This window comes from Sturnus vulgaris, chromosome 8 (assembly GCF_052056855.1).
Source record: "Sturnus vulgaris isolate bStuVul1 chromosome 8, bStuVul1.hap1, whole genome shotgun sequence".
NCBI classification, from domain to species: domain Eukaryota; kingdom Metazoa; phylum Chordata; class Aves; order Passeriformes; family Sturnidae; genus Sturnus; species Sturnus vulgaris.
The window spans coordinates 22,656,466-22,668,860 of record NC_142250.1 but is presented as its reverse complement, the minus strand read 5'-3'; the positions used below and the strand labels follow the sequence as shown (position 1 = coordinate 22,668,860).

Genomic DNA, 12,395 nt, shown 5'->3' with positions numbered 1-12,395 from the left:
AGAACTCCAGTCATGTTTGAAATAACTGCCTGAAATTAAAGTGATTCATAGCAGTTGTGCAAAGTGTTTTCTTTGCCATCATCATGAAAATGACATGACAGCAGCACTGCTCTCAACATTTGTTTATCCATTTTTTTCCATGCAGGTAATAAATCAGTAACAGGTTGGGTTTTTTTCTCACATGCAAACCCCATAGTCATCACAGAGCATTTTTTGCAATTTGTTATTATAAGTCACAGCTACTAATGCTGAAAAGGAAAATGATGGGAACATAAATGTTTGTCTGTTTTTCTAATCTGCTTTAGGAGATCCATAAATCTTTTTCATAAATCCATCTAAGTCCTTGTGTGCAAGCTTTTTCTATAGCAAAAGGAAAACAGATTTTTTAAAAAACATTTTTAACTTAACAGAGAAATTAAACATTGATGTCTAGTGTCTGAAATTCCTTCTAAGTTAGGTTTTCAAAATTACTAAATTTCAGATTTAATATTTATTTCAAGGATGTAAAAATATTTTGGCAGGAAATTTGTTGGACACACATCCACAAAAGACTGTGCAGGCCTGGGTAGTGCATACGAGGCAAATGTTAGCAGCAGACAGGAAAAGAGCAGCTGTGCACCATTCTTGGACACAAAGTCCTCAGGAGTCACGAGGTTAGCACAGGATCTTTTTTTCTATGCCTGGTTTTGCTGACTACAGAGTCACTTAGTCAACTATAATAATCAGAATGAAAGTCTTCTCCTAAAGTTAGATTAGTTTTATGCTACTCTATGGCAAGGAAAAGCAAGTCAAATCTCTCAGAATTGTATCTAGAAGAAAATAAAGATCAGATATATGAAAATGCCCTTGCTGAGATCCAGTCCTTTGAGCTGCCTCTTGGAACCACCCTAAGGTATGCCTCTTTTTAATAGTATTATACTCTTCATGATGGATGTGTTCCATTCTATAGCTTTTTTTTGTCAGCACAATATATTAGAAACTTTGTTTTTGTGACCCTGAAGTCTACAGGAAAGTTGAGTTTAATTCCAATGTGATTGGCCCTAAGTGAAAAAATACAAACCAAGGTCACCTACTCCACTCTTTTTTTTCACCAGGACAAAGTGATCTGTTTCTGATGGCTGGCTGTAGATTTGTGAAAAAAGAAAGTGCTCTTAAAAATGAAAACAAGGGGAACTTTTCTCTTTTGTAGTAGTGTTTTTAGTTTAAAGTTAACAGCTACATTTTTAAAGAATTCACTGCTTCTTACTCTTAAATTTTTAATAAATGCAACTTTTGTTTTAATCACCAAAGACTCAATTAACTTAAGGTTTTACTGTTGATATTTCTAAATACCTGAAGTCGGTTTTATTTTTGTTTTATTTTTTTTTTTCATTTGTAGCTTGTGGAAACTGCTTAATGGTAAAAGTGCAACCGAAAAACTTAAAAAAAGTAGTACATATAAGATTGCAATGTAATTTGTCTAGGTATATTGTCAGTATTTGTAGAAGAGTTTTAAAAATAGCCTGCCTGGCACCATAGGCATCAGGTTGCAGTACCAATCACGCTAAAAAAAGAAAATTAAATTTACCCTGAAAAATGTGTCAATCTACACTTCAGTATTTTGGTGATGGGAAAAAAAAAGGAATGTGGGAAGACTGTTACTGCATTTGAGTGATTTCTTCAAGGAAATACTACAAATGGTAGGATTTTTCCTTTTTTTTTTTTTTTTAATCACACACTTTGTAAGCACTTTTAGAATGGTCCTTGTTGATTTAGTAGGTGTCATCAATAAATTCATCTGAATCAACACTGAAAATGATAAAGACACAAGCACAGATAAGATGTGCACCGTCTTCAGTGCTATTTATTAACTCATGTACAGGTGTAGTTGCACCAAGACAGGAGAAATGATGAGCTTGACAACAGTAACTGGAAAGATGCCAAATGCAATTGTAGACCTCGATGCATTCATATTTGTCAAATGCTGTCAGTTCCTTACTGGAAAAAGTAGCTACACATTACCCTGAAGTTTTACATATCTGGCCTATTTCTTTAGACGAGCTTCCCACTTGTGTGCAGACAACTCTGCCCACAAAGCAGGTGCATCCTGTCTCCTGAGCATGCAAAACCCAAGGATTAGTTAATCCCTCACCACAGGACACGAAGTGTAAAATTTAAATAGAAAATAGGTTATTCCTCCTTCATTGGCACACCAAGCTTTGCTGTACAAAGCACTAGGAAACATTATGTCAGTTTCTAGTGAAGCACAGCAAGCCACTGCACTTAAAGGTGCACTTTTTTTGTTTTGGCTTGGTTTGGTTCTATTTTTACCCCGACACCCAAGCTTCTGTGCCATAAAGAATGGAAGGAACGAAGTCAGTGACACAACCTGAATGCAGAAACGCCTCAGGGGTCGGTGCCTCCCTGCCGGGACGGGCACGGCCCGCGTGTGCGGGAGCGGTCGAATCAAAACAAACAAACAAACAAACAAACAATAATAATGATAATGATAATACAAGACCACACCACGAAACAAACCAGAAGTAGCTCAGTGGAAAAGGCCGCGTTGAACCCTACAGCACGGCCGGGACAGGGCAGGGGCCCCATTTTGTGTGTCCCTCGTTTGTCACAGTGAGCTGGCGCCGGGCAGACGCAGCTGCCCGCGGTCTCTGCCGGACACCAGTGCCCGGAGATGCCATGGGGACCAAAAGGCTCTGCCGCGCTCTCCAGGCGGCCCCGGCCTAGCCCTGCCCCTGACAAAGGCAGCAGAGCACCGCCGAGGTGGTGCGAACCCGAGGGGCGCGGCCCGGCACGACCTGCACCCCGTCACCTTCACCTTTCCCCTCACCTTCACCTGCCCCTCCCGCCGCCCCGCGCCTCGTGAGCACCGGGAAACCCTCCCCGCCAGCTCCCGCGGTCCCCGCCTGGCTCTGCCGCCGCTCCTCCCTCGGCGCCTCCCGCAGCGGCGCGGCCGGCGGGTCCCTCCCATCCAAGATGGCGGAGAGTCTCCCCGAGCATGATCGGATCCTGCAGGAGATCGAGAGCACGGACACGGCCTGCGTGGGACCCACCCTGAGGTGCGGAGCGCGGGGGCCGCGGTGCCGCCAGCGAGCGAAGCTCCTCCGCCCTGCCCTCCCGCCGGCCCGGGGAGCCGCGGCGCGGCCCGGCCGCGCTCTCTGACAGCTGCTCCCCAGGGGCCGCCCGCAGCGCCGCAGGCGGGAGCGGCCGAGGACGGGACGCGCAGCCCCCGGTGCCGCTCCGTGGGGACCCGACCGCCGCCCCCTGTGCTGGGCGCTGCGGGGAGGAGGGAAGGGGTCGGCGCGGTGCGGGCACGGAGCGGGGCTGTCACGCCGTGCCGGGGCGCTGGCAGGGAAGGGGGGGCCGAGCGGAGACGGTGGCCGTGGCCCGGCTCCGGGCTGGCCGATCCCTGGCATTGCCTACCGGGGAAGCAGCCGGGCATGGCCCGGCTCCGGCAGGGCTGGAGTGTGGCCTCGGGCCGGGGCGGCCCTGGGCCCGGCGCGGGTGGCCGGGCTTGGGGCGCCCGGCGTCACCCATTGCCGGCCTTTGCTGCCCGCACTTGGACACGAGTCAGCTCCCTGGGTGTGCCGGTACCCCCGGTTCTGTGCTGAGAACGGGACCGAAACCGTATCATGGGTGGGTGTTGCAGTACTCCACAGGGCAACCTCTAAGTGATGCGCTCTGAAACCTACTACCCTGGTCAGTTTCCTTGGAAATGTGACAGTTCAGAGCATTGCTGGTATGCCATCACTTCAGTGGTTTGGTTTTCTGTCGTTTTCCTCCACTTCCATATACTGCCAAATGGCTTAACCTGCATGTTAAAGAAAAGGTTTTGCATAACCTTTCATGTTAGAGGCGAATGTGGAAGTGCCTTTCACTTAGAGCTGGGGAGATAAGGCCTTGGCCTGTGGAGAGTGAGTTGGGTTGTAGAGGAAACACAGGGAAAAGGGGATCTTCATCATGAAGCTTTGCTGGTGCTTCCCCGATTAAAGATATCTGAAAGAAGTAAAAAAAACCCCAAAACATAGGCACCAACCAGACGGGGGAGAGAGAACTGTGGATTTGAATGTTATCTCTTTGAGAAGATACAGTGAGCTTGTGTGCAGAAAACTGGAAAAGGCAGTTTGTGTGGCAGTGTGCTGCAAAGCAATGAGCATGGTGCTGCTGGCTTTTCCTGCAGTGGGAATGGTGCCTGCTGGAGAGTGTGGACAGGGCTGGGAAAGGGTGAATGCAGGCTGTATGAGTGAGGAGCCCAGTCCTGAGAACTGGTGGAAGAGGAGTTTCTGTTGTATGCCAAATGGGTAATTCTGTACATCATAACAGTTGATTTTGAGGTTGGCTACATGTGTCTACAGTGGATCCTCCAAAGCTGTGTGGGAGGCAGCAGTCTGGGCATTTGTGTGAGTCCATGGCTAATCAGTCCTCTGAGAGCCCCCACGGGGAGTGTGGTGGGGCCGGCCAGACATCACACGGGGACTGCTTGCTGGCTCAGTCTGATCTTGGAGGTCAGCTTAGAGCAAACTGCGCTCTGATCTCCTCTTATGTTCCTTAAACACAGCTGCTGTTGGGAGTAATGTGGAGATGCTGAAGCTGAGCATCACAAGAGCCTCACCTGTAAGAGTCTGTGGGCTTAGGCTGACAGAAAGTAGCTGGGATGCTTTCAGACTTGAGTTGTCCCTGGAGGCAGTTTCACCATGTTTCACTTAACAAGCCCAGGCAGGTTGAAGCTGATGCCTGCAAAAAACCACAGCAAAATATTAAGTATAATTGCAGTTTCACCACCATCTTCACTATAGAGTTTATATCAGAGTAACCTGTAGAAAGGACAGACTATTAGGCTACACAGCAGAAGAAGGTATCCACAGGGGAAGGGACTATATGAATCTCTTATCCATATTGAGCATTTAAAATGTGCTGATGTTTTTATAAATACTAAAACTTAATTTCTTAGTTTTTTGCATGCTCCTGTCCTATCACTGACTCTCCAGTAAGGGAATTTTGCATTGTTGACTTTCAAGATTTTTAGGGAAAAAGTGCATTTAACCTGTAATGTTTGATTACAAATAAAAAAAACATGAGGTGAAAGAGTGGTTACACCTGGCTGAGTGTTTTGAAAGAAGTCCCAGCAAGCACCACAGAAATATGCTTCCACTCCGTAAGAACAGCAGTGTTTAAGATCAAAACTTGAGCTGTCTGCTCAGCTCTGTTACAATTTGTGAATTGCTGTGTGAAACTGAAAAGTCTGAAGTCCCACATCAAATTACAAGATCTATTTCAATGAAAGAAGCATAAACGTAAAATGGAGCATTATTTTCTGCATGAGATCTAGGTTTTACTTGCTAAACAATATAAATCAAAGGAATGAGTAATTCTACGTGCAGTTGCATAAGGCTACAACATGAAGTGATCCATTGATTTCCAGTCACAGAAGCTATTGAAGCCAATTGTCTCACATAATGGCTGAGATTACATTAATTTCATTATGTAAAGTGGAATATTTTTGTAATCTCTGGTTTGTAATGCTGGGAGAGTATTTATAGCATTGCCACGTGAAATAAAGTACCAACATACCTATTTAAACAGCAGAACAAAAGGAGGGACTCGAGGTGAGTGGTTTGGATAAGTAGCATGAGGTAATAGTAAATGCTGAAGATTGTAGGATATGCAAGATGTGACTTATCCTTAATTGTTAATATCAAGATATTAATGTCTTCCTAGTGCATCCATTCTTCACAAAGGAAGCGTACTTCTTTTCTTGTGGGCCTGAAACACATTTTTCCTCCTGATTTTCTTCAGTGTTTCACTTGCTGGTTGGGTATAGCTGTCCCTGCCAGGGTGCAGTTTCTTACCCTGCTGCAAGAGTGGCAGCACTTGTTCTTATAATATAAAAAATAATAGCATTTATTGATATATAATGGTTTTGTGTATAATTTACAGGTAAGGAACAACATACAGATCCTGCAGGTGATTTTCTACTGCTGAGATCTGTCCATAAAGAGGAATGTGAAATGCAGGTCCTTTGTAGGAAGAATCAACATACAGCTAGTGCAGTTGGAATTATTTACTGTTTAGGAGAGTTAGCTCCTAAAGGCTACTGTGCATCTCAAGAAATGAAGAGATTGTATTGGATTAAATTAATTTTCTTTTTAGATTTTAACTGGGTGAATTTATTGATTTAAATTTGCTGCTATTTTGCTTGCATCTCTAAATTCAATAACACATGCTGAATCATTATAAATGAGAACTAAGCCAACGTGCCTTTCATTAAATAGGCAGACTGTGTATATAGCAAGCCAGGATTTTTTTTTCCATCAGACTCTGGGAAGCTTTTATCAGCATCTTTTTTGCTTTAACGGCTAACAAAATGAGATTAATGACAAAACTTGTTAAAGGCTCATCACTCTCACCTTTTTATATAACATATTAATATTGTATAATTCCTGTTGCATACATACTTTTGAGCTTCTCTCAGGGAGAGCTATTGCATTTCTAATCTTTAGAAAGGAAATGGAAGAAGACAAAAAGAAGGAAAGGCAGTTTCCATAATCCTCTCAACAACAACAGAAAGATCAGAAAGTTAATAACAAAAAGCTTAAGGCCCTCACTGAACTCTGTGTCTTAACACTTCTTGAATAGCCAGTTAGACATGCTGTGATAGCTAGTAAGACAAATTTTCTTCAGAAGAAAATAATTGACCTTATTTGATTGTTAGTTTATGGTTGGTTGAAAAAAGTCAAAGTGAAACTTGACAGAATGGAAATTGTTCTGCCAGTGCCCTGTCTACTATAGGTATGAGTCTCTTTGAGTCTGTAGTAATGTGTAGTATTTCAAAGCTTTTTAAAAAAATAAATGAATTAACTCTTAAACTCTAGTTTGGTGCTATATTTCATAAGCATATGGTAGACTTTCTCTAAACACTTCATCTTGTGAGCTTTGCATCACTAAGTCTGCAGTGTTCTGTGTTTCCCATACATAGCCTGTCAGGGGAGTACCTCCATGCCCACAATCCATTGACTGAGCAAAAATACAGAAGTAAAATTAAATATAAAAACTGTGGGGGATTTGATAATGGAAATTTTGTTGCTAAGGTGAAGTTGATAAGGAGGTGCTATGTCTACTGATGTATCCATAAATAGAATGTACTCTGTAGCTTTAACCCACAATCACAGCTTGGAAAGTGCTCCTCAAAAGTCAGTGTAAAAATGCTTTTAATCAGATTCGCTCTTCCTGAAATCTGTCATCACCAAACTGTTGGCTGGTAACTGTTAGATATTCTTCTAGGTTGCTTTAAGTTGCACATGAAACTTCTTTGCAGAGTTCTTAGAGAGCCTCCTGTGAAGCCATTTCGCTGTCCTGTTGTCTTTGGCTGCAGCAATCACACCCACAAGCATCGTTCAGTTGGTGCATTTCTGTCTGATGCTGCAGTATGCTGCAGTCACCTTCCACTGATCTAGGACTGCATTGCACTGGTAAAAGCAGCACTGAGCTGAGACTCAAAGCAAAATAATTTCTGTATAGCGCTGCATTTTTCTCATTTAGGTTAAACAGAGTTTAGAGGTCACACGTCATAAATGAGTTTGTCTGAAGTGTTAGAACCGATTGATAGCTTTTCATTCTTAACTTCTGTCCTTGTGTTGCAGAAAAGCCAAAGGTAAAAGCTGCACTTTCGTAAGGCATCATTACAAAAATAAGCAAAACTATTTTGTCCTTTACTGATCGAGGTCTCTAAGAAAATTCAGAGTTAGAGATACGGAGTGAGTCTAATTCTGCTGCTTTTACTGTGTTGTGGTGCACTTAGCAACTGCCGGTGCTTTGCCCAGACTGGGATCTGTAATTTGTATTTTGGAGATATTCTTGTATTCATTGAGGGGGGCTGTCCAAAGCAAAATGAGCAAAGTGCTTAAATGTTATGTAACTTCAGTTTTACTGAAAGTGTACATTACAGTTTTCATCAGCCATGATTTAGATATGTGATCTTATGTCTTCAGCACAGCAGTTGGTAAGTGGTAACATAGGCAGTATGAATGAAATCTCAAAATGTGGCAAGATTCTACAATATTTACACAATTGCAGGCAGGGAAATACTTTTTCTGCCTATGGTCTGTTGGGATTTGTGATGTGGTTATCCAATAACAATGTGGTTGCCTTAATTTTTCTCCTGTGGTCTTACTTGTCTGGTAGGATTGTCTAAAGTAATTTTTTCCGTGTTTTCATTATTTTGGTTTTGGAGCATGAGCCAACAATTGGCATTTTTCTCTATAGCTTCCTCTTGTTTTAAATACAGAGCAGATGTCTGAGATCATCAGCCAGTGCTTTAGATCAGAATTTTAATGGTTTGATCATACATTTTTATTTCAGATAGTATGATAATCTTTTTAGAATTGTAAGCTATTGGTTTGAAAATCAGTAGATCCTATCTTGATTAATGGTCTGTCTTCAAGCCCTTCTCAGTTTTCAAGTTGACATGTTTCATTCCTGGTTCCCTTCCAAACAGAAGTAACAAAGTAGCCCCAAAGAATTGGAAATTCCTTGTGTGATAGCTGTGATCTCTTTTGGATCAGGACTGTACTTTCATGTATATTGGTTGTGGTTTAACACCAGCCAACAGCCAAGCCCACCTAGCTGCTCATTCAATCCCCCACCTGCAGCATGGGGGAGAGAATCAGAAGGGTAGAAGCTGTAAAACATGTGGGTTGGGATAGAAACAGTTTAATAGGGGAAGCAAAGGCTGCACACACAAGCAAAGCAAGGAAGGAATTCACTGCATCCTATGGGCAGACAGGTGTTCAGCCATGTCTAGGACAGCAGGACCCCGTCACACATAGTGGTTACTTGGAACACAGAATCACAGAATGAAGTAGGTTGGAAAAGACCTTTGAGATCATCGAGTCCAACCTCTGACCTAACACCTCCTCATCAGCTAAATAAACCATGGCAGTGAGTGCCACATCCAGTCTTTATTTTAAGCACATCCAGGGATGATGACTCCACCACTTTGCTGTACAGATGATTCCAAAGCCCAATCAGTCTTTCAGTGAAGATGTTTTTCCTGATCTCTAACCTAAACTTCCCTTGGCGCAGCTTAAGACTGTGTCCTCTCGTTCTGTCAGCTGCTGCCTGGAAAAAGAAGCCAACCCTCACCTGACTACACAGCCACCTTTCAGGGAATTGTAGAGAGTGATAAGGTCTGCCCTGAGTCTCCTTTTCTCCAGGCTAAACAACCCCAGCTCCCTCAGCTGTTCCTCACAGGGCTTGTGTTCCAAGCCCCTCACCAGCCTCGTTGCCTCCTCTGGATGTGCTCAAGTGTCTCAACGTCCTTCCTAAACTGAGGGCTCAGAACTGGACACAGCACTCGAGGTGTGGCCTCACCAGTGCCAAGTACAGGGGAAGAATGACCTCCCTGCTCCTGCTGGCCACACTATTCCTGACACGGGCCAGGAGCCACTGGCCTTCTTGGCCACCAGGGCACACTGCTGGCTTACGTTCAGTTGGCTGTCAACCAGTACCCCCAGGTCCCTTTCTGCCTGGGCATTGTCCCGCCACTCTTTCCAGCCTGTGGCACTGCAGGGGTTGTTGTAGCAAAATGTCTTCACTCCAAATATCTCCTCCCTTCCTCCTTGTTCCCCCACTTCATGTACTGAGCAGGATGCCCTCTGCTCTGGAATATCCCTTTGGTCAGTTGGGGTCCCCTGTCCTGGCTGTGTCTCCCCCCAGCCTCCTCGGCAGCGTGGCAGCACAGAAAGGCCTTGGCTCTGTGTGAGCCCTGCTCAGCAATGACAGCAACATCTCTGTGTTATCAGCCCTGTGTGCAGCACAAATCCAAAACACAGCTCCATACCAGCCACTGGGAAGAAAATTAACTCTACCCCAGCCCAAACCACTACATATATCAATTTATCTTTATTGTAATAGCTAACTTCTGTTTTGTAACTGGGTTGTTAGCTAAAAAATAGAGGATTGCTTGTAGTGTCAGTTGCAGATTTTATTACTTGGTGCAGGATTTGATGGTATTCCAAGTATTTAAGTTGAAAGACAACAGTCAGATAAAGCAACTGTCTATGTGATGTATATTCCTATGAAGAGGCAATTATTTTTTATTGCTAGTCCATTATATAGAGTCAAAAGAGCATACAAAGTGTGTGTGCTGTAGACTGATTAATCTGGCATTCAGCAGCAGAACTTCAGGTCTAATTTTTCTGGTCATATTTGCCATTGGTAGCAAAAGTATTTTAGAAGGAATCACTTGCATTGCTGCAAGTTTCAACATATTACTTCTCATGTTTTTATAAAGCCTGAAACTGTTTGCAGGTAATCATATCTGTACTGCGTTTTGTTTGTTGTGAAAAAATCTTTAGGTTCAATGCTGATTAAGTTTGTCATGAAGAATGTGTCTGCAGATCAGGTTATCTTGATCTTTTAACTGTTCATGCATCAGCTTCTGACTCAATTCTTGCAGTGATTTCCAAATGGGCAACTGCCAAGTGAAGCTTTAAGCTGGCTAGTAACCTGTGTGAATTGTTCTGAAATAGCTCTCTCCAATTTCACAAGCATTACCAAAGAGCTTGAAACTGTCCCAGTGTTTAGGAAATAAGCTTCAAAATATATTAAAGCTTTTAAAATAGGGGAGTCATCTGGTACATCATCATCAGCATGGTATACTTAATAGATGTTTCATGCAGTTTGTCATTGTCTCATTTAAATTCAGCCTTCTCTTCATATGAACAGTTTATGCTTGTGCACTCTTATATCAGTTAAATTCAGAAAAGCCAGTTCCTATTCCTGTCATTTCTTCATTGATTTGTTCCTCAAGCTGATTTTATTCTGTGTCTGGTGACCCAGATTTTGGACCTGCCATGTGCATATGAAGTGCATAATTTTACATCCTTCACAAATTCCAGTCACACGGGTGCTTACTTCCTTGCAGATTTTTTTGGAAAGCCAACAGCATAGCCTTATGCTCCAGCTTGCTTTGTGTGTGGCTGAACCATTGATATCTACCTGAGAAGCCTTAGCATAATTCAGATATATAGAAGTCTGGTTTTTCCTGGTAAGTGCTGGTGTATTTGCAAGTTTTGTCCTGTTGCTTTTTATGTATTATACTACTAAAATGAGCTCATTCAAATTGAAGAGGATTAAAATGTCTTAAAGATGTCTTTTAAGATAATGCCAGAAAAGGATTTGCGAATAAGAAACTATTTTTATGTGTTGTAGTAAACTATTAAGTACTAATTCAAAAATACAGACCTTGCTTTGCATCAGCATCAAGTAATCACATGAGATTTTATCTCACTGAAGGGCTTGCTGTGGCTAGTTGCAATTTCTAGCTGTGGCTAATCTTTCTGGCTGTTTTCTGGTGATGGTTGAAATGCCCAAGCCTAATCTCTGTCACCACAGAGTTTGATATAAAAATTACAGTTCAATTTGAGGCTCAGCTTGATGAAGTATTTTCAACAATGCATGTCTTCCTCATCTTGTACACGTCTGCTACGGAACTATCTCTACTCCTGACAAACTGGGTCCTGTGCAGGAAGGAGTTAATGATCTCTCCTGGAGCCTGCCTGAAGCCCTTCCCATACCTCAACCTTTGCCAGTAATAGCAAACTAGTAGGGAACTTAATCACTGATGGAGGTATTAAGAAGGAAGGAAATGGATTTTAGAGTGCATCAGCCTTGATGGAAAGATGGGATTGGACAAAGAAGACCTAGAAGACACTGGGGATTTTTTTTTTTTTTAATATATCATGAGGAAAGTGTTCGGTTCTAGTAGTGTGAGTGAGATTTTCATTGTGTCTCAGGGAAAGTAATTTGCTTGCAAAATTGCAGTGAGCGTAACTTGTAATTCTCCTGTGAATCAGAGTAATACAAAATTAATAAAGCATGTACTGTCATATGTGTACCTGGGGGATACTTTTGAGACATTTCAGCTTGAAAAGGAAGTGTTTAAACTATCAAGTTTTGGGACTTTCACAGTTTGCACACTTCCTTAGGCATGGAGTGACTTTGAAGGATTTTTACCCCATTTTGTTCATGGAAACTTCTAAGAAAACATTGCTTTGTTTTCAGTTAATTTCAATATTAAAGTAACATAGTAAATACAGTTTTATACTGTATATTTATTCTGGTATGTTTCATAAACTTAGGAAGCTGCAAAGAAACAAACAGATTTTCTAGTTTGTTTGTCAAGGAGGTAGAGAACTGGAGTTAGTCAGTTGCATCAATACTCTCAATGGCTTCCTGACTGAGAGAAACACTCTGAGTTTCAGTTCAGCTTCTGAATTGAAAACAGACTTTTTTTTAGATGTTTTATTTTCCTCAGTGATCCTGGGATATATGCAAAAAATATACAGCATAGGCTGTTGTTTTACATGAATTAAATACATGATGAATTTTTATGTATA

The 12,395-nt window shown here is 42.5% G+C and overlaps 1 protein-coding gene across 4 annotated transcripts in view; it reads left to right on the top strand.

Moving 5' to 3' along the window:
- The first annotated feature begins 755 nt into the window (after positions 1-755).
- Positions 756-12,395, top strand: part of EXOC6 (exocyst complex component 6) — an 88,377-nt gene continuing 76,737 nt past the window's right edge. For 3 of the 4 annotated variants that reach the window (XM_014875313.2, XM_088169135.1, XM_088169137.1), the window contains exon 1: positions 2,892-3,056. In XM_014875313.2, the coding sequence (XP_014730799.1) occupies positions 2,974-3,056 (83 nt within the window). In that variant the 5' untranslated portion in view covers positions 2,892-2,973. Of the gene's footprint in view, positions 893-2,891; positions 3,057-12,395 lie in introns of those variants that run through there. The other variant, XM_088169138.1, reaches the window with a different exon arrangement.